Source organism: Equus przewalskii, chromosome 13 (assembly GCF_037783145.1).
Source record: "Equus przewalskii isolate Varuska chromosome 13, EquPr2, whole genome shotgun sequence".
Lineage (NCBI taxonomy): Eukaryota > Metazoa > Chordata > Mammalia > Perissodactyla > Equidae > Equus > Equus przewalskii.
The window spans coordinates 85,329,466-85,356,442 of NC_091843.1; the positions used below are offsets into that span (position 1 = coordinate 85,329,466).

Consider the following 26,977-nt stretch of genomic DNA (forward strand, 5'->3'; position numbering starts at 1 on the left):
CTTCAATGTCTACTTGAATTCCTTTTATTTCTTTTTCTTGCCTAACTGCTCTGGGCAAAACATCCAGTACTATGTTGAATAGGATTAACAAGAGTGGGCACCCTTGTCTTGTTCTTGTTCTCAGAGGGATGGCTTTCAGTTTTACCCCATTCAGCATGATGTTGGCCGTGGGTTTGTCATACATGGCCTTTATTATGTTGAAGTACTTTCCTTCTGTACCCATTTATTGAGAGTTCTTTTTTATCATAAATGGATGTTAGATCTTGTCAGATGCTTTCTCTGCAACTACTGAGAGGATCACATGGTTTTTATTCCTCCTTTGTTAATGTGGTGTATCACATTGATTGATTTGCCAATGCTCAATCATCCCTGCATCCCTGGTATAAATCCCACTTGATCATGGTGCATGATCTTTTTAATGTATTGCTGTATTCAGTTTGCCAATATTTTGTTGAGGAGTTTTGCATCTAGGTTCATCAGCAATAATGGCCTGTAACTTTCCTTCTTTGTGTTGTCCTTGTCTGGCTTTGGTATCAGGGTGATGTTGGCCTTGTAGAATGTGTTATTAAGTGTTCCATCTTCCTCAATTTTTTGAATAGTGTGAGAAAGATAGGTAATAAATCTTCTTTGAATGTTTGGTAGAATTCTCCAGAGAAGCCTTCTGGTCCTGTACTTTTATATTTTGGGAGGTTTTTGATTGCTGTTTCAATCTCTTTACTTACAATTGGTCTCTTCAGATTACCTATTTCTTCTTGATTCGGTTTTGGGAGGTTGTATGAATCTAACAATTAATCCATGCCTTCTAGATTGTCCAATTTGTTGGCATATAGTTTTTCATAGTATTCTCTCATCATCTTTTATATTTCTGTGGTATCTGTTGCAATTTTTCCTCTTTCATTTCTGATTTTATGTATTTGAGCCTTCTCTCTTTTTTCATAGTGAGTCTGGCTAAGAGTTTGTCAATTTTGTTTATCTTCTCAAAGAACCAGCTCTTTGATTCAATGATCCTTTCTGGGTTTTTTTTGTTTCAGTTTCATTTATTTCTGCTCTGATTTTTATTATTTCCATCCTTTGGGGTTTGTTCTTCTCTTTCTAATTCTGTTAGGTGTAGTTTAAGATTGCTGATTTGAGATTTTTTGTGTTTGTTAAGGTGGGCCTGTATTGCTATGAATTTCCCTCTGAGAACCGCTTTTCTGCATCTGATATGAGTTGGTGTGGTGTATTTTCATTTTCATTTGTCTCCAGATATTTTTTGATTTCTCCTTTAATTTCTTCAATGATCCATTGGCTGTTTAGTAGCATGCTGTTTAGTGTCCACATCTTTGTCACTTTCCCACCTTCTTTCTTGTAGTTGATTTTTAGTTTCATAGCATTATGTTTGGAAAAGAAGCTTGATGTGATTTCAAACTTCCTAAGTTTATTGAGGCTTGCCTTGTTTCCCAACATATGGTCTACCTTGAGAATGCTCCGTGTGCACTTGAGAAGAATGTGTATTCTACTGTTTTTGGATGCAGTGTTCTATACATATCTATTAAGTTCACCTGGTCTAGTTTTTTGTTTAAATCCACTATTTCCTTGTTGACTTTCTGTCTGGATGATCTATCCGTTGATTTAAGTGAGGTGTTAAGATCCCCTATTATTGTATGGTTGTTAATATCTCTTTTTAGGTTTGTTAGCAGTTGCTTTATGTAATTTGGTGCTCCTCTGTTGGGTGCATATATAAGTGTTTTGTCTTCTTGGTGGAGTGTCCCTCTATCATTTATATACTGCCCCTCTTTGTCTCTCATTACTCATCTTATCTTGAAGCCTACTTTGTCTGTTATAAGTATGGCAACACCTGCTTTCTTCTGTTTGCCATTAGCTTGGAGTATCATCTTTCATCCCGTCACTGTGAGCCCACGTTTGTCTTTGGAACTGAGATTTGTTTCCAGGAGGCAGTATATTGTTGGCTCTTGTTTTTTTTAAATCCATCCAGCCACTCTGTGTCTTTTGATTGGAGAATTCAATCCATTTACATAAGGAGTGATTACAGATATGTGAAGGCTTAATGCTCCCATTTTATCACTTGTTTTCCAGTTCTTCTGCATTTCCCTTGTTTCTCGTCCTGTGTATTTCAGACCACAATTCAGTTTGTAGGTTCTCTATGTTGTTTTTCTTAGCTTTCTCTTTATTTGTGATTGGTGTCTCTCTTCTGATTGTTTAGTGGTTACCATGAAGTTTGTATGAAAACACCTCGCAGATGAGATAGTCCATCTTCTGATAGACTCTTATTTCCTGAAACTAAGCCGATACCATCCCTTCTCCTTTTCCCCTTCTACATTATTGTCACAACTTATTCCATCTTGTGTTGTGATTTTGTGGTTTAAATGACAAGGCTATATTTATTTTTTTATGTTTCCCTTCCTTTTTTAATTGTTTGCTAAGCTGTTTTGATAGCTGCAACTTTCTGATTTTGTCTACTTATTCATGTGCTTGCTTGAGGCTTTGTAAATGTTTTTTTTTTTCCTCTCATGCATGAGGACCTTCTTGAGTATTTCTTGTAATGTGGGGGGGGGGGGGGGTCTTGTGCCAATGAACCCCCTTAGCTTTTATTTATTTTCTGTTTATTTCTCCATCATATCTGAAGGATATTTTTGCTGGACAGAGTATTCTTGGCTGAAAGTTTTGTCTTTCAGAATTCTGAATATATCATTCCATTCTCTCCTAGCTTGTAAGGTTTCTGCGGAGGAATCTGCTGAAAGCCTGATAGGGGTTCCTTTCTATTTTCTCATCTTGCTGTCTTTAATATTTTTTCCTTGTCATTGACTTTTCCCAGCTTTACTATTATATGCTTTGGAGAAGATCTTTTGATATAATTAGGAGTTCTATCGGCTTCTTTCAGTGGTATTTCCAGCTCCTAAACCAGGTTTGGAAATTCTCAGCTATTATTTTCTTGAACATGTTTTCCACTCCATTCTTTCTCTTCTTCCTCTAGAATACCTATAATCCTTATGTCGCATTTCCTAATTGAGTCAGACATTTCTCAGAGAATTTCTTCATTTCTTTTCGGTTTTAGTTCTCTCTCCTGCTCCATCTAAAGAATTTTGATATTTCTGTCCTCTAGACTGCTAATCCTCCCCTTCATAATATCAGCTCTGTTATTCATGGAGTACAGAGTTTCATCTCATCCACTGTGCTTTTCATCTCCAACATTTCTTATTGGTTTTTCTTTACAGTTTCAATCTCTTTTGTGAAGAATTTCCTAATTTCATTGAACTATCTGAATTTTCTTGTAACTTGTTGAGTTTTTTTATGATAGCTATTTTGAATTCTCTGTCATTTGGATTATAAATTTCAGGGTGCTTGTCATTTTCCTTCTGTCCTGGAGTACTAATATATATTTTTTCAATCTGTTTCATGGTGTGGATTTGTGCCTCCACATAGTGACAGTATCTGGTCGCAGATTCCACCTGCCACCACTGGGTGGTCGTCAAGACCTGTGTATTCTGAGCCCATGTGACCCCCAGCTCTCTTGCTCATAGCTGCTGCTTTTCTGTGGTATGCATGAGTGTTCTGGCCAACAAGCTGAGATGGAGCACCGGGCAGGGGGAGGGGTGCTTCCTTTTGCCTGCAAGATGCCAGGGGCATTCTTACTCTGCTCTTGCTGTCTGCTCTCCTGTGGTGCTGGCTTGATGAAGACAGGCCCACAATACCTTAGTCACCTCTGTATGGGGCTTTCCCACAGGCTTGAGGAAACTTGGAGAGTGAAGGTGTTCCTGCAGAGGGCCACCCCTCCCCCCCGCCACTCAGAGCTGCATGCAGTCCTGCGCCCTGGGTTGCTGCCATTAGGGGAGGGAGAGGAGATTCCCTTACCTCCTTCCACTTCTTCTGGGGGATCCAACACCACTGGCTGTGTGGGTCTCTCAGACGTCTTTTGTGTTGTGTGAAAGCCCTCTGTTGTTATATGAAGATCCTCTTCATCGTACCTTAGGTGAGAAGAGTCTAAGGGAAGAGCTCACTCTGCCATGATGCTGACTCAATCTCAGCATTTTTCACATTATGGGCCATAAAATTCTTTGATGCAGGGTGGGCTGCCACATGCAACATAGGATGTTTAACATAATCCTGGTCTCTATCTGCTAGATGCTAGTAACATGCTCTTTAGTTGCAACAACCAAAAATGTCTCCAGACATTGCTAAATGTCCTTTTGTGTGGCACAATCGACCCCAGTTCAAAAACACTGTTCCAGACTTTTAATATGGTGAATTATACTAATTGGTGTTCAAATACTGAACCAGGATAAACCCTGCCTTGGTCATGGTTGCTAATTTTTTAAAGCATTTTAAAAATATTTTAAAATTTGCTAATATTTCGCTTAGGATTTTTGTATCTATGTATGTGGGATACTGGTCCGTAGTTTTGGTTTTTTGTGCTGTCTTCGTACAGTTTTGGACTTAGGGTATTGCTGGTCTCATTTAATATAAATTGGAAGTCCTTCCTCTTCTGTTTTCTGGAAGAGATTGTGTAGAGCTGGTATTACTATTTGAATGTTTGGTAAAATTTGCCAGTGAAACCATTTGGGCCTGGAGAATTCTTTTTTGGAACATTTTAAACTACAAATCCAATTTCTTTAATGGTTATAGGGATACTCAGGTTATTTATTTCATCTTGTGTGAGTCATGGTAGCTTGTGTTTTTCAATGAATTGTTCCATTTTGCCTAGGTTGCTGAATTTGCATGCAGAGAGTTGTTTGCAGTATTCCCTTATTATTCTTTTAATGTCAGCAAGCTCTGTAGAAATATCCCGTCTTAATATAATGTATTTTTAAATGAAAAATACTTTTGCATTTGATATGTACATGAAAGAATAGGAGATGAAGAATGGTGGCAGAGTAACAGAGTACACGTGATTTTCAAAATTCTTTAATGGCGTTATACTATCTTTCTACCAAAAATGAGGATGGGGAGGCAAATAGTATGGTTTACTTAAAACTTTCTAAGCTAATACTGACACCTGATTAGCCAGAAATGCATATTTCAGGAACAGGAAAGTTGGCACACGTTAACGTTGATGGCTGAAACTATAAAAGGAGTTTAAAAAGTAACGATAAGCATCATGGGTGAGACACGTTTTCCAGCGTCTATGCACAAAATCACTCACATTAACATTAAAACAAAACGTATGGTTGACTAAAATATATCTTAAAAGAATGAAAGAAAGCACTTGTATCCAAATACTGTATTAACCATATTGCACCTATCTAAAGTATTTTATTAAATCTCAGATACAAACCACATTTACTTTACTCTTCAACAAACAGAAATCACTAAGATGACTTGAAGATTAAAAAATAAAGCTCAAAACCTATTAAAAGGAATAACGTCCCTTTCACAACCATATTAACAAAAATAAAACATAAAATACCCAGAAGTGGGGGCTGGCCCAGTGGCGCAGGAGTTAAGTGTGCACATTCAGCTTCAGCACCCTGGGGTTTGCCGGTTCGAATCCCAGGTGCAGACATGGCACCACTTGGCAAGCCATGCTGTAGCAGGTGTCCCACATAAATAATAGAGGAAGATGGGCACGAATGTTGCTCAGGGCCAGTCTTCCTCAGCAAAATGAGGAGGATTAGTAGATGTTAGCTCAGGGCTAGTCTTCCTCAAAGGAAAAAAAAAAAAAGTCTAGGGGCCAGCCCAGTGGTGCAGCAGTTAAGTGCGCATGTTCCGCTTCAGTGGCCCAGGGTTTGCCGGTTCAGATCCCAGGTACAGACATAGCACTGCTTGGCACACCATGCTGTGGTAGGCATCCCACATATAAAGTAGAGGAAGACGGGCACAGATGTTAGCTCAGGGCCAGCCTTCCTTGGCAAAAAGAGGAGGATTGGCAGTAGTTAGCTCAGGGCTAACCTTCCTCAAATACAAACTAACAAAAAAACACATCCAGAAGTGAACTAAACAAGAAATGTGTAGAACCTAGATAAAAAACAAAAATGCTACAAAGCTTCCCTGAAGAAAACAGAGACAAACACATGGCAGGATATACCAACCACACAAATATTTTTCTCAAATTACCCTATCAACATAGAAATAAACCAAGAATTTACTCTTCTACATGAATATTAAAATCTTCTTGTCAAAGTCTAAGACACTGCAGTTCTGATCAGAATTACATTAGTTTGAAAAGAAATAATTTCAACTTTTAAAACAAAGATTACAATACTATCTTTGGAAGGAATAATTGAGCATAATCAAGAAAAATTTGAAAAGTAATGATGAGGGGTTATTTGATAAACTGGGTAATAAGTTTTATTATAAAGCTACAATAATTACAGCACAAGGACAGAAGAAGCATATCATTAGAAAACAGTTCAGAAAGAAGTCCAGGTAGAGTAGGGTTTAACCATTTGGAGGAATACAGAAACTTACTTTAGAAAATGCAACAAGCTAAGTTAACATAAAGATTTAAAGAAAAATCATTCTTAAAAGCTGATGGTTTTTACAAATAAAATTTGTGTAATTAAAAGAAGTTAAAAGGAAATTTTGGAATAGATATTTGCAACAGATGTCAAAGAATTAATATATAACAATAATTTAAATATCAATGAATATAATATACAAAGCTCTTAGGGACACCAGAAAAAACCACCACCATGGAAAAACAGGCAAAAGATATTAACTGGAAAAAAAGAAGGGTATGAAAATACTAATTATTACATGAAAACAAAAAAGATCAACACTCAGTAATAACCAAAGAAATGCAAAATTTAAAAACATGATACTGTTCTTCACCTATCAAATTGTCAGTTTTATTTTTTTAATGACAATGCCAAATGATGCTAAGGAATCAAGGACGGCATTCTCATTCAGCACTGGCATTCTGAAGGAATAAAGCGCTTCAAGTGAAATTTTTAAGGAACCATGGATTTGCTGAAAGAATAGCCTGAATGCTAAACTATATAAATGCCACGTAGATGGACACGTTATTAAAATAATGAATAGCAGTGATTTTTAAACTGCCTATCAAGGAGCCATGGAAGGATTTCTGTGGCCACCTATGGAAGGGAGCTGGAAGGAATGGACCTTCACTGACCTTGCCCTATGTGTCTCTTCATTCGGCTTGGCCTGATTTGTATCCTTTATAAACTGTAATCCTAAGTATGTGCTTTCCTGGGTTTTGCTAGTCACTGTGCGAATTATCGAACCTAAAAGGGCTGTGAGAACTCCTAAATTTGTAGCCAGTTGGTTAGAAGTGCAGATGCCTGGGGACTCCCCCAAATTTGCAAGCAGTGTCTAAAGTGAGGGCAGCCTTATTGGTGACTGTGTCTTTAAGCCGTGGGGTCTGCAACTGTGAACGGTTAGTGTCAGAATTGAACTTTGCTATACCAATATCCCATTACTATTATTTTTTTTAAGTACGGGGTATATGTAAACATATATGCCTAGAAAAAGACTTAAAGGATATACTTTAATTTGTTAGTAGTGATCTTCTTTAACTGCTGGGATGTAAGTGGTCTTTATATGCTTTTCTATATAACTACTGCAAACATAAAATACTTAAAGCGCTCATTTTCAAAAATACCTAACAAGGACAATTTTACTGGGAAACTCACCTTTTTGAGCTTTAGCTGTTATTTCAAAATATTTGACAGTAAGATCTTGAATTGAGAGCACAGCCATGTGAGCTTTCCGCTGCCAGTCAGCATCTTCTTTTTGTAGACTTTCAATTCTTCGGGGACCCAGATAGTCATTCTCCATGGAAATCTTGAGAGAAGAGAAAGAAAAATTAAGAAGTTCGTTTCTTTCTTTTATTCATTCCTTAAATATTTACTGACTGTTTACGTATCATGCATTGTGCCTGGGGCTAAAACAAATATTTGTTTTCCCTGCTCTATAGTAGAAGCAATTAATTTACAAAACAAGTAAATGAACAATAACATTGAAGATAGCTGACACAGAAATTTGTTCCCCTTTCCTCCTCCTCTACCTTCTTTTTCATCCTTCTCTCCTCCATTCATATATATACAAAGGACACAGAGCAAAATGTTAAGACATTATTTTTAGGTACTGAAGTAAGAAGAAATTTATTTCCTCCTTTATGATAATTATATTTTCAGGTTAAGAATTATTTGTGCCAATAAAATATTTATTTACTAACTGACAAATAAATGCAATAATTGAAAATTCAGATTTTAAGACTGAAAATATATAAAAATCAGTTCAGCTACTTACTGAAGGACTTTGGATAAAAACAACAGAGAAAAATCAGCTATGTATTATTTACAAGAGTCACAACTAAAATAAAAGGACAAAGGAAAGTTGAAAATCAAACGATGGACAGGGGTATACCACGTGAACACTAAAATAAAATTCACAGAAGTGACACTAGTAATATAAAATATAAAAGCACCACACAGGTATGTTTAACACGTAAGAAAGGTCCAATCCAGCAAGAACAGCAATGGATCCTTTGCACACTCCAGCCTTCTTTACCATATACAAGACCGCTAAAAATTAAACGAGAAGTTAGTAACACCATATTAGGATGATGGAAAAAAACACTATAGCGAAAAATGTTAAGCCACACATGGCACACTTTTAAAAAACTGATCAAGTATTATAACCCACTAAAAAATTTGTAATAAACTTTAAAAGTAGAAATAATACAGACCATATTCTCTAAATGGTATAATAAATACAACTTAAAAGCACAGTCTAAAACTAAAATAAAATTTTAATCACCTGGAAATTTAACACTCAGAGGAAGGAAACGTTTGGTTTTAGTCTTGAAGCAACAATATACTGCTCCTTAATCAAATGAAGAGTCTTCCAGATAGAGGGAAAAATATATGAAAGAGTACTTAGTATAGTGTTCAGCACACAGTGAGCAATTTATTAGCAGTGTTAAGGGGGACAATGGCAAGGCAGAGAGAGGGGTCAAGTCAGAGAAAGTGACTCAGGTTATCAGGAAAAAATATGTACATGGAATTGCCATTTCCTCAAAAAGTAAACAATGAAGAAGAGCTGATTTTAAAGGGGAGAAGACCAAGGATTTCATTTTGCATATGGTAAGCTTGCCTTTGCAAAGGTCGTGCCCAGAGATATAAATCTGGCTATCCTTGACACACAAAAGGCATTTAAAGCCATGAGAGTGAATGAGATCATCTAAGGAAGTCATGAGAAAAAGCTCATGACTGAATCCTAAGGAATTCCAACCCTTTGAAGTGGGTGAAGAACCTACAGAAATCAAATGGGGGGTGCGGTGGGGGGAGTACCAGAAAAGCATGGAATCACATAAGGAACAAGATTCAAAGGAGGAGAAATCAACTCTGTCGTTTAAACACTCCCTAGGGGTCATATAGGATGACAACTAGTATCCATGGACCTAACAGCATGAGGATCACTGAACTTAGCAACAGCAGTTCTGGAGGCCAGGCCAACTCCCTTTGCTATTAACTCCCATCACATCTTCAGATCTCAGCTCAATTACTGGTTCCTGGAAGTCTTCCCTGACTCCCCATTACAAGCTCTTCAGTGCAATACATATACTTTTCCTTCCTAGCACTTACCACAATCATACTTGATAGTATTTTGTGAACTTAAAAATACTGACTGCTTCCCCCTCCAAAAGTTCCATGAGGGCAGAGAATGCATAGGTTTTTTGCTTTTCACGAGCACACTGCTTGGCATGAACTAGGCAATCCAAAATATTTCCTGAATGATTGAACGAATAAAAAATTCACTTCCAGACATGTTTTTAATGAGAGGAGAGAAATGTAGACACATGTATAAATAAATACTCTTGAGAAATTTGATTGAGTGAACAGAGAACAAAGGGTGGCGCTGAAAAAGGATGAGGCTTAAGAGGAGGCCTTTTGATTTTTGTTTTATTTTAATAGGAGATGGTGGAGCAGGCTGAGTGGTGGTAAGAAGTATCCAGCAGAGGGAGAATCTAAAGATGCAGGAAAGAGATGGGGCTAATCAGAGTAGGGAAGTCCTTGAGAAGAAAATGGGAAGGGACAGGGTGCAGAGTCCTGGTGTAGAGATGTGCTCTTGGTAAATGGAGGGACAATTCCTCCACGGGCACAAAGAAAGGGAGGTTTTGGATTTGGCAGAGGTAGGATAAGGCGAACTCTCTTTTGATGATCTCTGTTTTCCCCTGTGAAGAAAGAACCTAGATAAGAATAGACTGGCTTAGGACAAGGAAGGAGAGAAGACACAAAATAGCCGCTTTTAGATGGTAGGATAACAAGCCATTTAGAAAGAGTCATTAAGTAAATATTAAAAATGAGACTTAACAAGAGTTAGTGTAGTCACGATGAAATAGGCAAACACTCATACACCACTAGTGGAATTATAAGTGGATTAAAATCTTTTCTGGGAGGTATTTTATGACATCATACTCTTTGAGGGTACTCAAGAAAATATCTTCAAATAATGATAACCAAAGATGTACACTGAAATGTTATTTAAAACAAAGGAAAAAAATGGATCCCAGATACCTAATAGTTATGTATGATATACCCATAAAATAACAATTCTGTGCTAAAAATAATGCTTATGAAGTTTTTAATAACCAAGGGCAATAATTATGCTATAATATTAAGTGAAGACACATCAAAATCATAGATACAATTTCAATTACATAAAGGAAGAATGTCCAGAAAAAAGACAAAACATAAAACGTATTATTATTAATAGCATCTTCTGGTGGTGGATTATGGGTGATTTTTTTTCTTCCTGTTTAAAATCTGCACCTTCCAAATCTTCTTTACTGTAAATATATTGCTTTATAGTCACGAACAAGAAAAAGTGCTTTCATCTCTTCTTGGGTTCAAAAGCCATACCAACTAGACAGGCTGAAGACACATTATCGCAGAGGTTTCCTGTTTCTAGTCAAGCAAACAATGAGCTCATGTTTTCACATACAAGGCCCAGCAAGAGGCAAAACTATGAGAGTTACCTCTTTTTTCCAGTGTGGGGGAGAGAGGGGAAGTGGAGATATGATGAGAACCTAAATGTCTTCCTTAATAGTTAGAAAACAGAATTGTGTGAGCTCCATTTCTGGGACTATAAACACAATGCCAAGCAAAGACAATTAAGCCAGTAGCAGCAGCTTGGATTCTTGATATAGGATTCCCTGCTCATCTGGACGGGAATTTTTTTTTGATTCTCAGAAGATGATTACTATATTTCTAGTCTCAGACCACAGGAGTCACACTTACATGATGCTACTAGATATGGTTGACTTTATTTCTCCTTTTAGACTTTCCCATGGCTAGTATTTGGAAATCACTTCAATTATATAATTTCAATAAACAGACCGCTGTACTAGGTGCTTCAGGGGATACACATATGAGTAAGACACATATTCTTCTCCCAAGAAACTTACAGTCTAATTGGGGGGTGGGGTGGGCAGAGATATCTGTGATGCAGAAATCTGTCTTGAAATTAGGAGACCTGGCTCTACTTAGTAACTGTGAAACCTTTGACAAATCTTTTAACACAATTATTCACCCAAAACGATGCTGTTTTACATCTGCTCAGGGCCAGTATTGCACTAGACACTAGGGACAGCAAGATATTCAGCCTAGCAAAGACAAAGACACCCAGACAAAGAATTACAACACAGTATGGAAAATGTCATGGCACACTACACCTAAGATACTATGGGGAGCACCAGCTATGGAGGTTGGGGTGCAAAGGCTGGGCAGACTTTCTAATGGAAATGATGAGTAAGTGGATTCTTAAAGAACAAGTAGAATTCTAGCCAGGTATTAAAGATGGTGGGAGTGTCTCCAGGTAAAAGGAATAAAGGTATTTAAGACTTTTAAGGAAAAGGAAAGGTTTGTGGGGAGAGAACACATTTGGCTGCTTAGATCAGGACAGACTTTAGGTTCATAAGTGAGGGGGGCGTTGAAGGAGGGGTGGGATTTTGACAGGTACATATGAAGTATACGGGAAAGAGAACCATCCAAAAGGCATAACAGAGGCAACAATTAACGTGAGCAAAAGCCTAGACGCAGGTAAGTTCAGTGCGTGGTAACAGAGAGCAGTCCAGCATGGCTGGAGGTTAGGTAAAACAGATAAAGGTAACGGGAGATAAAATTAGAAAAGTAGGCTGTGACCATCACAAGGAGGCCTTTAAGCGTCAGGCTGAGCAGTTTGCACTTAATTTGATAGGCAACAGGAAACCACTGTGGGATTCCTAGCAGTACGTGGCATATTTAGACTTTGGCTTAGATTTAAGGGTTCTGGAAGCCTTGTTTACTATTATAACAAAACCATCATGGTTTGTGCTTTCTTTTGTCGTGATTACCTCTGATTTTAAAACACGTGCATCAAAAAGCCTCAGATTAGCATTCACTAGTATGCAATAGAAATTTAATAAACTCAACACTGCAGCCCAAATTTTAAACCCTTACTCAGCATACTATGATAAACGTCCTTTTCAATGACATGATTAAACTTCGGCCCCTTTAAAGAACTTGTATGTTTATTGTCCTGAAGACCACAAGCTAGGTTACTACATTGTTTTCCCTAACTTTAATAGTTTGAAGATGTACGTAAATTCTAGTCTATAGGCTCTAGGTTCAGCTTTCTGCCTTGCGATGCTAGGGTTCGGGCTCTGCAAACCACATTAGGCTTTGCCAGTAGTAAGGGTTGGAGGCGATCTCAGAGCTGGAGGAGGGAGACGGGATTTGCTTCTTCCTATCTGCATCACTTGATTTTCCTGTTTGCTGCTCTTATCAGCGTCATCCCAGGCTCGCTTCTTCACCCCAGCATCTGCAATTCCTTCCTGAAGCGGTTAAGAGAATCCATTTCGCAGTTTTCCACCTCTGTAGAACTAGACTGCCTGCGCGCCACCCCCCAGACCAACCAGCAGCAGCCTGCTGGTGCCCCACCCCAGAGATCTGGGCCTCTCCACTGAGCTCAGACCTGGCAGCACAAGACGAGCAATGCTGTCTTCCTCAGAGGGCAACTCCCGAGGGCCCTCCTCTACACTACGCTTTTAATAATCACCATCTGTTTGTATTCTCAATCCTAGGAGTGGTGACTGTTGTTGCAATTGTTAATTCTGATATTTTAGAGCTTCCTTCCTGCCTTAACTATCTAGTTAACAACTCTATTCCTAATTAACAATTCTTTATACTAAATTCCCTCTGTTGAAGTAACTGGTTTGATTTTCCAAACAGACCCTAACAATGAAATAGAAATTTAATAAACAGAACAAGTAGTGTTCAAGATTCAAAAATCTCAAGTCAGAACACTAAGATAGAAATCTTTCTCACTTGCATGGCTAAACAATGTACAGAAGTGAGAAAAACTTGTATTATGGCTTTTTGAAAAGAAAAAGTAAAAAGTAAAAAAACTGCTGGTAATTATTTGAAAATAACTTGTACTTTCATGTTGCATTATCTTTACTTTCATTGTACATATATATTCAAATATACAGAACATAAACATGCTCTCTATGCTTTTTTAATGTTTTTTTTTAACTGACTTGTGAAACTCAGCAGCTAATGCTACAGCCAACTGTTTAAAAATGTGTTTATAGTGTCTTGTACCTAAGACATTAAGCTAGGATCCTAAGTTCTTTTCCTAACTTGGCAAATTTGAAGATATACAGCACTGGTCAGCTGGATCATGTGCTAAAACAATGACACTTCTGTTTTCAATTTCAGAGCTAGAAAGAAAACAGTGCCTGTTTTTAACATGGAAAAAAGTATGTGTCAGTTTAGGTAGCTAGGATAGGGAGACTAGTTTATAAATACAAATTCTTGGCACGAAATTCTTATTATAAAGTACATCACTTGCTTGGATATTTGAGTTTTATGTGAGGAACTTAAGTGTTATTCCTGTCTATTGTTGGGATAGTGAAAAAGAAAAAAAGACAACTCAGATTTTTAGGTGAAACAAACGCCAAGATAAATTCGTGAATACACTGAGGTAGCAGTACCCTTACTGCAAATTTTCCAGGCCCAGGAGTCACTTGAAGGTGACTCTTGGTTAACATAGTAACATGATTAGATTCAGCACCATCTATTCACATATTTTTATATTCAAAGCAAATAATAAAAGCAACACTCTCAGGAAAGAGTGTGATGAAATGAAAAGGTGAGGAAAACCAAAGGCAAGGAAACCAAAGAAAAAGTAGCTCAGATAAGAGAAAAGTACCTTAATGGATAGTGGTGGCACTATATAGTTCAGTGTGCATGCTATAGCATATAACGGTCCAATGGTGTAAAAACTCACTCTGCACAAAAGCACTCAACCAAGGGAGCAGAGTGGAGACTGATATCCAGCCTGAGCTTTGCCAAGCCATGTGTACTGCCGCATCTGCCCAGAAAGAGGCCCTTCTCTAACTTGTCTACTGGGGTAGGGAGTAGGGGTAGGTGTCTTTTTCTATTTCACACAAAGACAACTACAGATTTGCTTGGTCCTGGTGGGGGCAGGGGGAAGTGGAAGAAGAAGAGCACATTCAAGATTTAACTAAGAGATAATTGGCAAAATGAGGTGACTGGCTACAAAGGCAAGGGAAGAGTTGAGGGTGCCTTCTTCTATTTTCTAGCTTATTTACTTTCAGTAAAAATTAAAGGTATGTTGGACAGTATGTTTGAAGTTCTTATAATTGATCCAGGAAGATGATCAGTAGGACAACTCACTAACTGACCCTGACTCATTAAGACATGGCTTTAAAAATCTAGAGGACCGGGGCTGGCCCTGTGGCTGAGTGGTTAAGTTTGCACGCTCTGCTTCAGCGGCCTGGGGTTTTGCTGGGCGAGAACATGGCACCCCTCTTCAGGTCACGCTGAGGCAGTGTCCCATATGCCACAACTAGAGCGACCAACAACTAAAAAATATACAACTACAACTATGTATTGGGGGGACTTAGGGAGGAAAAACAAAAAAAGAAAAGAAAAAGATTGGCAACAGTTGTTAGCTCAGGTGCCCATCTTTAAAAAAAAAAAAAATCTAGAGGGTCATCTAGTTTAAATCTCATTTTATGGATGAGAAAACTGAAGCCTGGAGACTGTAACTCAGAGTTTCAGTGTGCTCCATCCTTTAGCTGTTTCAAGATTTATCAGACTTGTGGTTCTCAATCTTTAGTGTGCAGCATATTCACCTGGAAGGCTTGTTAAAACCAACTGCTGAGCCCCATCCCTAGAGTTTCAGGAGAGGAGAGTGGAGGTGAAGCCTAAGAATCTGTTTCTAGCAAGGTTCCAGGTTCATCTGGTCACATTTTTGAGAACCAACATATTAGACTTAGAGTCTGAGTGCTGGTGTACATCTCAGAAAGATTTCCAGCCTAAAATAATGTTGGGTAGGGAGGAGTCGCTTAATGCTTATAGATAAGACAGAGGGTTAGTGAAAAATCTTTGTCAATTTCAATTTTTCTAAATATAAAATGAAGACTATTTAAAATATATTTAATATAAAACATCATGTGGTGGGGCTGGCCCCCTCCCCTAGTGATTAACTTTGGCATGCTCTGCTTCGGCAGTTCGGTTCTTGGGCACAGACCTATACCACTCATTGGTGGTCATACTGTGGTGGTGACCCACATACAAAACGGAGGAAGATTGGCACAGATGTTAGCTCAGGGTGAGTCTTCCTCAGCATGCATGCATAAATAAATAAATAGAATGTCACAGAGTAAGTTTATTAGGTATTAATGTGATAAAATATTAAATATATAAATACATTATACATTTGGGGTGCCAAGTTAACTTCTTTCCTATCATACTTCATATCTAGGTTAATGAAACTACTGGAAATTAAGTTCTTTTTTGAAGAGACTAAAGAATAAAAGTCCAACTCCATAGGATGCGATAGCATTCTAGCTCCTCACCACCCTTCCTCTCATCACCTACAAATCCTGAGACCCAAGGCATATCAAATAATTCATACCCTGTGGTGTAACCACAACAGTAGGCTTTGCACTCTAACAGACACACGTTTCAATTCCAACCATGCCAGTGACTGGCATCCACCAATGGTGCTGGGTGGGTGTGATGAGTCAGTAATTTGTTTCAGTAATTTATCGTGATTAAAAGCACCAAGTACTGTGCCTGTTCGCTATACCATTCCTATTTTTATATGTATCTCTATCTGGAAGATTCTCAATTCCAATCTCCAAGACAGACAGACATACCCACTTCCTGCTGAATTCTTATTCATTCTTCAACAGTCAGGCTCCCAATAATCTCTTCTTCCTTTTATCTTCAGGCAGTGTTGATAACCCCATTTTGTGTGCTTCTACATAAACTTGCACTACTACTCATTTATTTTTCTTTTAAAAAAAAATCATCTTTAATTATAATTTACATACAACACATACCCATTTTAAGCGTAAATTTTGACAAATTTATATACCCATGTAACAACCACTATAATAAGATTTAGAGCCCATCAATCACCCCAAAGGATTCTGTTATAAATGCTACCTCCCTCTCAGTCTCCCCTGCCCCACCCCAGGCAACAACTGTTTAGCTTTCTGTCAGACTAGATCAGAGCAATCATTTCTAGAATTTCACGTAAATGGAATCATACAGTTTATACTCTGTGTCTGGTGTTTTTTGCTCAGCATAATTCTTTTTTTTTTTTTAAAGATTTTATTTTTCCTTTTTCTCCCCAAAGCGCCCCCGGTACATAGTTGTATATTTTTAGTTCTGAGTCCTGCTAGTTGTGACATGTGGGATACCACCCCAACATGGCCTGATAAGTGGTGTCATGTCCACACCCAGGATCCAAACTGGCGAAACCCAAGCGGAGTGTGCGAACTTAACCACTCGGCCACAGGGCCAGCCCCAAGCATAATTTTTTGTAAGCTATTTTATTAGGGTTTAATTTAAGTACAATTAAGTGAATCCATTTAAAGTGCTCAATTTGATAAGCTGTGATAGCTGTATCTATCCAAGAAACAACTACTACAACCAAGATGCATATTTCTATCACCTCCAAAGATTCCCTGTGCCCCTCTGCCATCCATCCCTTCACACAGTATCTACACTCTTTCGTACCTGGCTTCTTCGACTTAGCATGACTTTGAGATCTATCCATGTTGTCGTGTCTATCAGTAGTTAATTTCTTTGCATTGCCAAGTATTATTTTATTATATGGAAATACTACATTTTGTTTATCCATTCACCTCTTGATGTTATTTGTGTTGTTCCACTTTGGGGTTACTGTGAATAAAGGTGGCATGACCATTAGTGTGTAAGTCTTTTTTGTGAAAAGACAGTTTTGTTTCTCTTGTATAAATAACTAGGAGTTGAACAGTTGAATTGTCAAAGTACGTACGTGTTCAACTTTTGAAGGAACTACCAAACTGTTTTCCAGAGTGGTTGTACCACTTTAAAATTCTGCTGGCAATGTACGAGAATTCCAGTCATTCTACATCCTCACCAGCTCTTGGGAACAGACACTTTAATTATACTCATTCTCATGGATGTGCAGTAGTATCTCACTACAATTTTAACTTGAACTTCCCTGATGACAATGTTGAGCATGTTCCCACATACTTATTAGCCATTTAAGTGTCTTTAAATATTTAGCCCATTTTTTAATATTTTGGTTTTTGTCTTATTGAGCTGTAAAGCTCCTTTTTCAGATATATTACAAGTATTTTCTCTCAGTCTGTAGCTTGCTTTCTCATTTTCTTAACAAAGAGAAAAGTGTCTAATTTTAGTGAAGTCCAATTTATCAATTTTTAGTTTATGGCTCAAGTTTTCTGCATCCTATCTAAAAAAACTTTGCCCTTCCCTCTCAAAGATGGTGAAAACCTTCTCCTCTGTTTTCTTACATAAGTTGTATAGTATGAGCTTTTATGTTTAGGTCTAAGATAGATTTCAAGATAGTTTTTGTGTATGGTATGAGATAAAAACTGAAGTTCATTTCTTCTATGTGGGTGTGTAGTTGTTCTAGCACCATTTGTTGAAAAGATTATTCTTTTCCCCAGTGAAGCGCCTTGCCACCTCTGTGGAAAAACGAGCTGACCACATAACCATGGGTCTATTTCTGGATTCTATGGTGCTCTGTCGATTTCCGTGATTATCCTATGCCAATACCACATTGTCTGGATTGCTCTAGCTTTTTTTAGTACATTGTGAAATCAGGTAAGGTAAGTCCTCCGAATTTTGTCTTTTTCAAAATTGTTAAAGCTGTTCTAGGTCCTTTGCCCTTCCATATAAATTTTATAGTCAGCTTGTCAGTTTCTCAAAAAAAAAAAAAAAAACCTTACAGGAATTTTCATTTGAATCTATAGATTAAGTGAGAACTGATATCTAAACATTATTGAGTCTCCCAATGTTTCACCGTGGTCCGGTTCTCTGTTTATTGAGGTATACTTAATCTCTCTCAGCAAAGATGTGTAATTTTCAATATACAGGACTTTTATATATTTTAGTTAAGATCTATCCCTAAACATTTCATGTTCAGAGATGCTAATATAAATGATATTTTAAAAAACTTTAATTTTGTTTCATTTCTAGAAGACAGAAAATGCAAGTGAATTTTTAATATTGACCTTGTAGCTAAACTTACATATTATTTCCAGTAGCTTTTTTTTAGATTTCTTAGGATTTTCTATATACATGATAACGTGATCTACACAAATAAACAAAGTTTTACTTTCTCCTTTCCAATTTATATGCTTTTTAAATTTCTGTCCTGAATTACTAACTATGAACTCCAAAAAAATACTGAATAAAGTGGTGAGAATACTTGGCATGCCATGCTGTGGCAGGCATCCCACATATAAAGTAGAGGAAGATGGGCACAAATGTTAGCCCAGGGCCAGTCTTCCTCAGCAAAAAGAGGAAGATTGGCAGCAGTTAGCTCAGGGCTAATCTTCCTCACAAAAAAAAAAAAGAAAAGAAAAGAAAGGAAAAAAAAAAAAGTGGTGAGAATAGACAATCTTGCCTTGTTCCCAATCTTAGGGGAAAGAATTCAGTCATCCACCATCATGTATGATGTTAGATAGGCTTTTCATACATGCCATTTATCAGGTGGAGGAAGTTCTCCTCCATTCCTAGTTTGTTGAGTTTTTATCATGAATAGGTCATGAACTTTGTCAAATACTTTTCTGCATCTGTAGAAATAATATATTGGGTTTTTTTCCCTTTATTCTGATAATATGCTGAATTATGTTGATTTATTTTTGAATGTTAAATCAACTTTGCATTTCTGAGATAAACTCTAATCACAGTATATCATCCTTTTTATGGATTACTGGATCTTACTTTTTAATACTATGTTAAGGATTATCACATTTAAGTTCATGAGGGATGTCTGTCTATAGTTTTCTTTTTTCAGTAATGTAATCTGATTTTGGTATCAGGATAATGCTGGCTGCAAAAATGAGTTGGGAAATATTCCCTCCTTTGTTTTCTGAAAGAGTTTGTGTAGGACTGGTATTATTTCTTCCTTAAATGTTTGATAAACCCTCCAAAGATGTCATCGGGACCTGGAGTTTTCTTTGTGGGAAGGTTTCAAATTATGAATTCAACTTTGTTAATATAGGGCTACCAAAATTTTTCTTTTTCTCCTTAAATACATTTGATAATTTGTGTTTTTCTAAGAAATACATTCATTTTGTTTAAGTTGTAGAATTTTATTGGCACAAATTTATTCATATTCCCTGTTTAATATCTGTAGAATCTGTAGCAATATTTGCACTTTCCTAATATTGATACGTGGCTCTCTTTTTTTAAAACTCAATTTAGCTAGGTTTATAAAAATATATGGAGATTTTCTTCCAAATAACCAGATTTTGGTTTCACTAATTTTTTATCTATTGTTTATTTCCTTTTCATGGATTCCCACTCCTTTTTTTGTTTGTTTGTTTAACTTTGGGTTTAACTTGCTCTCCTTTTTTCTAGCTGCTTAAGGTGGAAGCTTGGATAATTGATTTTAGACCTTTCTTCTCTAAGAAGCACTTAAAGCTATAAACTTCTCTATAACACAGCTTTAGCTTTATCCTCTGATATCTTGTCAAAGGTTCAGGTTGAAATTTTAGGGGCCAAAGGTTGTTCATTTCCCAGAAAGACATAGATAGGAAATAAGCAACAAAAAGAACATCCTTAAAAGAAAAATCTCAGAATGGAATAAGTCCTCCCAGAAATGGTAATGACTCCTGTCAGTGTGTATTAGGCTCCTCACGGGGCAGTCATTTCTGGGATCCGGCAGCACTAACAATTTGGAGTAATAAAAATCGCTGTAGGGTGATACTTAGAACAAGCATTTATAATACCATCAATTCAAGGCATTTCCTTCTTAGTGGCACTTAAGAAAATAATATACCACTAGAGTAAGTCTGAATATTAAAGATACTACAATAGATATAAATACACAATTGCTTTCCCTACCTTACTTTTTTTTTAATTGATGACTGATTAGCTCAGTGCATACAACACACATCACACCAATGGCACTGCTGTCAAGGTGAAATCTTACTCTATTTTAGGCACCCATTCTGTATCTCGATAATACAAAAGCTACTAAATAGATCTTACTAAATTAAGATTCAAAGATTAATTTGAAAGTTTGTGCCAGAGAAATATTTTTATTAATTAAGCTAGCCTGATGATAACACAAATGGATTTTAAAACACAGAAACAAATGCTCCAATTATGAGTCAGCTGGCTGTAAATTATCTTCACAAAAACTAAAATATTTCTATGGCAGACATTCACACAGTAATACCACATAAAATAAGTAACACGTTTTTACTACTACGTGTAAGAAATACTTTATCAAATTGATTATAATTGATTTTTTACTGAGTATGAATTTTCTAACTTAAAAGTAACCACTAACCAGTAATGCAGTTAAAAAAAAATTCTTTAGGATCAGAGACCTGAATTTGAATACTGTATCAGCTCCACCCCTTATCAACTGTGAACAAGTTACAAAAATCATCCCAGTATTAGTTTGCTCATATGAAGTAGGGATAATAAGAGCACCAATTAAATGTAAGGATTTAATGAGCTATTTTCTGTAACAGCACTATTTAACCCACTTGTCTGACACACTATACTGTATAAGCTCGCAAAATGAATCTAGGTGTTTACTAACAAACACTTCTAATTTAAAAGTTGACAAGAGTAAAGAAAAAAGAATAGTTATAGCTGATGGGGCATTTGAAGGGCAATGTCACAGAAAAATGTAGTAAAATGCCATTTTTACCTTTAAAAAAGTTTTAAGTTTTAAAAATATATCGCCTGTTCCTCCTCACCTATACCCTACCTCCCAGGAAAAACGGAGCAAGAAATGATGCTAGTAGACACTACAGTCTGACAAGCAGGTTCAATCAATTTGCTAATGTTAATATTCAATACAAACCGTGGTGTAAAGTAAAACTGCATATAGATTACAACAGTCAATACTGAGCTGTATAGATTATGTCTGCTAAACACTGCAGCCTGGTCTAGAAGTCGGTGGGGCCTCCACGTCATTCAGTTCATTCCGGGCCTTCCAATCGAGTTCTCAACAGACAAACATCTACAGCTCATTTTTTTAAATTTGGAAGAAATTCTAGCATTTAAAAATTCTTAGTTACAAATTACCATTTTAACAAAAATGTCAAGTTTATGATAAAATTGACTGACAACCCATTATTTTTCAAAAGTATTAATAAAGAAGTGTACGTCAATTTTGTTACTAAGTCTGTGCTGTTCTATATCCTGATTCATTAGCAAAGGGAAAAAAGACACACAGACATGCTTTACCTTCTTATAATTTTTCAAATATACTACTCATCCTTGTCCCCAAGCATAAAGTTCTCAGAATAACTGCTAATTTTTCTCAAATACACATTTCTTACATAACGTTGTTCTAATTTAACCCATTATGCAAAAACACAATTTTAATGTCCTAGTGCAGCAACATTTCCATGTGAATTAAACATAGTAACATTGATTTGAGGTCAGCCATAAAACCAAACCCTTAAACACTTGCCTCAAAAAATGTAATACCTACTTTATATACATGAAAATTAAATGTCATGAATTTTAAATCTCCACCATTAAATCTTCAGAACCTTCAAAACAAGGTCTTCCCAAAACAAATGTTCCCAAAGCTTCTGGTAAAGAAACCTAGGATTACACAGTACTCCAAACACTAAAAGGCAGACAAGAGTAGAGGGAGAGGAGAAGTATAGGAAAAATGGGAAAATGGGGATCTCACTGTATTTACAACTTTACTTTCTAGGCCGTTCTCAATCCTGGCTACTCAGCAGAATCGCCTTTTGAGATGCTTTAAAATGACGTGCTCAGGCTGTATGTAACCCAAACCTACTAAACTAGAATCTTTGGGGAGTCACAGACCAGATATCTGCATCTTTAAAGAGCTCCTCTAGTAATTAACAGGCATGGCCAGTCAGGCTGAGAACTATGGAACAGGCAGTCTACTATTTAGGTTTAAAAATATATACAAACCTTGATCTGCTGTCGTCGTAGCATGGCAAGTTCCCTCATGTCTCGGAATGGCTGTAGTAAATACTGATAGAGTTCAGTTGTGGCTTCTGCAAGGCTGCTGTAGGCTTCATCTTCCATCTGATACAAGTCCAGAAGCTCCACCATGCTCTCTGTATTCTTGTGCTTATCCAAGAGCTGTAGAACAAGAAAGTTTCACTACAAAGAAATCTGATAATAACCTATAAATACTTGATTTTAACTCCCTATCATCTCAGGACTTTGGAACCATGAAACCCAGAAGCACGAGGGAACAAAGAGCACTGACTGGTTTTCATCACTCATCTCCATGCCTCAGGTGTCTTACTACTCAAGACCACTGCCTGAATCACCCTTTTCAAGCTGCTTTTACCGTTTTATTCCTGTTCTCTGGATTTTCTGGGACTGCATACTCTCTGCCTAGCCTTAACTCGTTAAAAAAATTTTTCTACCATCTGGTAGCTTTCTCTCTATTTATAAAAAAATATTTTTCGAGGGGGGCGGAGCAAAATGGCGGGGTGAGCTGACCCGGGATTCTCTCCCCTCCAAAATACAACAAAAGATTGGAAGAACTGAATTTCAGAGAACAAAAATAATGCCAGCTCGTTAGAGACCTACAATTCCAAGAAGGCGGAGACCATAAACCTTGCTTACACCTTCGGAGGTGCTGGAACGGTAGGAGAGAACATCGCTCCCTCCCCCAGAGTCTGCGATTGCTGCGGCGTGGGTCGGGAAGGAGCGGGGGAGGGGCTGCGCAACCGGGGGATCATCCAGGACTCCTGCCGCTGATTCAGTGGAGACCCGCTGACGGGGGGAAAGCTTCCGTCCGCGAGGACCCCATAAATCAAGGGCCTTGGGAGACCAGAGAACAGAACTGATCTGACCCAGACCGGCGCATGTAACAGCCCCTCCCCGCCAGCGAAGCCAGTGGGCGCAGCCATCTTGCCCCAAGCGGAGAGCTAACACGCCGCTCTCGACCCCCATCTAGTGGCGACAGGCTGTAACTGCAACTGAATTCTACCACCATGAGAAAAAACCGCTCCTCTACCATCCAGCAACTTATAAAAGCCCCAGACCAGAAGGAAAACAATAAAAACACAGAATTAAGTCCTGAGGACTTGGAATTAGGTAAACTAAGTGATAATGAATTCAGAGCAGCTATAAGCAAAAAACTCAATGAGGTAGAGAGAAAGATAGAGAAACAAGCCGAGTTCTGGAGTTACTTCACAAAAGAGATTGAAATCATAAAGAAGAATCAAACAGAATTACTTGAGATGAAAAACACAATGCACCAGATAAAACAGAATACGGATTCCCTGAATGCCCGTGTAGACAACATAGAGGAGCAAATCAGCATAATCGAGGACAGACAGGCTGAATGGCACCAGACAGAGGAAGAAAGAGAACTAAGAATTAAAAAAAATGAGGAAAATCTCCGAGAGATAATGGATTCAATGAGGAGTAAGAACATAAGGATCACAGGAATTCCCGAGAATATGGAAAAGGAAAATGGAGCAGAAAGTGTGCTTAACGAAATTATTGAAGAGAACTTCCCAAATCTAGGGATTAACAGAGAAATGTGTGTAGAGGAGGGTTTTAGATCTCCTAGATTTGTCAATGTAAAAAGAGCTACCCCAAGGCACATAGTAGTAAAGTTGGCAAATAGGAATGATAAGGAGAGAATACTCAGGGAAGTAAGGAAAAAAAAGAGAATAACCTATAAAGGAGCCCCTATCAGACTGTCAGCAGATTTCTCTACAGAAACCCTACAAGCTAGGAGAGAATGGAGTGATATATTCAAAGCTTTAAAGGATAAAAACCTTCAGCCAAGAATACTCTATCCAGCAAGAATTTCCTTCAGATATGAGGGAGAAATTAAATCTTTTCCAGACAAACAAAAGGGAATTTGTAACTAAAAGCCCTCCATTACAAGAAATCCTCAAGAAGGCTCTCATACTTGAAAAAAGAAAAAAGGGAGAAAGGGGACACAATCCACAGACTAGGGAGACCAATGGATAGAACCACAACAGGATAGCAAATATTCAATTATAGCATTTACCAAAACAAGGACGATCTTAGCACTCTAACTACAAATGAATAAGACGAGTTGGAATAAAAAATGAAAATAATTATTTAGGAGGGGAAGAGCAAAGGGTCTAAATCAGTATTGGCCAAGTAGGTAAGAGACCACCAGAGAATAGACTATATTATACACGAGATTCTAAATACAAACTTCAAGGTAGACACTAAAATAAAGTACAGAACAGAGTCACAAGTCATAAATAAGGAAAAAATCTAAGAAACCCAGCATAAGAAATTGCAGTATTAAATGGGTAGGATAAAGCACACAGGAAAAGAAACGCAGGAAAACAAGATAATGAGCGACAGATTAACAGCATTAAGTCCACATGCATCAATAATCACTCTCAATGTGAACGGATTGAACTCTCCAATAAAAAGACACAGAGTGGCAAAATGGATTAAAGAACAAGATCCAACAATTTGTTGCCTCCAGGAAACACACCTCAGCCCCAAGGACAAACACAGACTCAGGGTGAAGGGATGGAGGACAATACTTCAAGCAAATAGCAAGGAAAAAAAGGCAGGTGTTGCAATTCTCATATCAGACCAAGTGGATTTCAAAATAAGACCGGTAAAGAGAGACACAGAGGGACAATATATAATGATCAAAGGGACACTTCATCAAGAAGAAATAACGCTTATAAATATCTATGCACCCAACACAGGAGCACCAAGATTCATAAAGCAACTATTAACAGACCTAAAGGAAGATGTTAAAAACAACACAATAATAGTAGGGGACCTCAACACCCCACTCACATCAATTGACAGACCATCCAGACAGAAAATCAACAAGGAAATAGTGGAGCTGAATGAAAAACTAAAACAATTGGACTTAATAGACATATATAGATCACTCCACCCTGAAGGAGCTGAATACACATTCTTCTCAAGTGCACATGGAACATTCTCTAGGATAGACCATGTGTTGGGAAACAAGGCAAGCCTCTACAAATTTAAAAAAATTGAAATAATAACAAGCATCTTCTCAGATCATAGTGCTATAAGGCTAGAAATTAATTACAAGAAAAAAGCTGAGAAAGGCACAAAGATGTGGAGACTAAATAACACACTACTGAACAAGCAATGGATCACTGAAGAAATTAAAGAAGAAATAAAAAATACCTGGAAACAAATGAAAATGATAGCATGCCATAGCAACTCATATGGGATACAGCTAAAGCTGTATTAAGAGGAAAATTCATTGCAATACAGGCACATCTTAACAAACAAGAAAAATCCCAAATAAGCAACCTTAAAGTACACCTAACTGAACTAGAGAAAAAAGAACAAATGAAGCCCAAAGTCAGCAGAAGGAGAGAAATAATAAAAATCAGAGCAGAAATAAATACTATTGAAACGAAAAAGGCAGTAGAAAGGATCAATGAGACAAAGAGCTGGTTTTTTGAGAAGATAAATAAAATTGACAAACCACTAGCCAGACTTACAAAGAAAAAAAGGGAGAAAGCTCAAATAAACAAAATCAGAAATGAGCGAGGAGAAATAACAACAGACTCTGCAGAAATACAACAGATTATAAGAGAATACTACAAAAAACTATATGCCAACAGAATGGATAACCTAGAGGAAATGGATAAATTCCTGGACTCCTACAATCTCCCAAAGCTCACTCAAGAAGAGGCAGACAATTTGAACAGACCAATCACAAGGAAAGAGATTGAAACAGCAATCAAAAACATCCCAAAGAATAAAACCCCAGGACCAGATGGCTTTCCTGGGGAATTCTACCAAACTTTCAGAGAGGATTTAATACCTATCCTTTTCAAGCTATTCCAAAAAATTAGGGAAGATGGAACACTTCCTAACACATTCTATGAGGCCAACATCACGCTGATACCAAAACCTGACAAGGACACCACGAAAAAAGAGAACTACAGGCCAATATCACTGATGAACATAGATGCAAAAATTCTAAACAAAATTTTGGCAACCAGAATTCAGCAATTCATCAAAAGAATCATACATCAGGATCAGGTGGGATTCATACCAGGGACACAGGGATGGTTCAACATCCGCAAATCAATCAACGTGATACACCACATCAACAAACTGAGGAATAAAAACCACATGATCATCTCAATAGATGCAGAGAAGGCATTTGACAAGATCCAACAGCCATTTATGATAAAAACTCTGAACAAAATGGGCATAGAAGGAAACTACCTCAACATAATAAAGACCATATACGACAAACCCATAGCCAACATCATACTCAATGGGCAAAAACTGAACCCCATCCCCCTGAAAACAGGAACAAGACAAGGATGCCCTCTATCACCACTCTTATTTAACATAGTACTGGAGGTCCTGGCCAGAGCAATCAGGCAAGAAAAAGGAATAAAAGGAATCCAAATAGGGAGGGAAGAAGTGAAACTCTCGCTGTTTGCAGACAACATGATCTTATATATAGAAAACCCCAAAGAATCCATTGGAAAACTGTTAGA

At 37.5% G+C, this 26,977-nt stretch overlaps 1 protein-coding gene across 2 annotated transcripts in view; it reads right to left on the reverse strand.

Moving 5' to 3' along the window:
• Positions 1-26,977, reverse strand: part of JMY (junction mediating and regulatory protein, p53 cofactor) — a 104,281-nt gene that overhangs the window by 41,961 nt on the left and 35,343 nt on the right. For both annotated transcript variants that reach the window (XM_070571544.1, XM_070571545.1), the window contains 2 exons: positions 22,416-22,589; positions 7,590-7,740 (listed from right to left, as the gene is read on the reverse strand). In XM_070571544.1, coding sequence (XP_070427645.1) covers positions 7,590-7,740; positions 22,416-22,589 — 325 coding nt within the window. The remainder of the gene's footprint in view (positions 1-7,589; positions 7,741-22,415; positions 22,590-26,977) is intronic.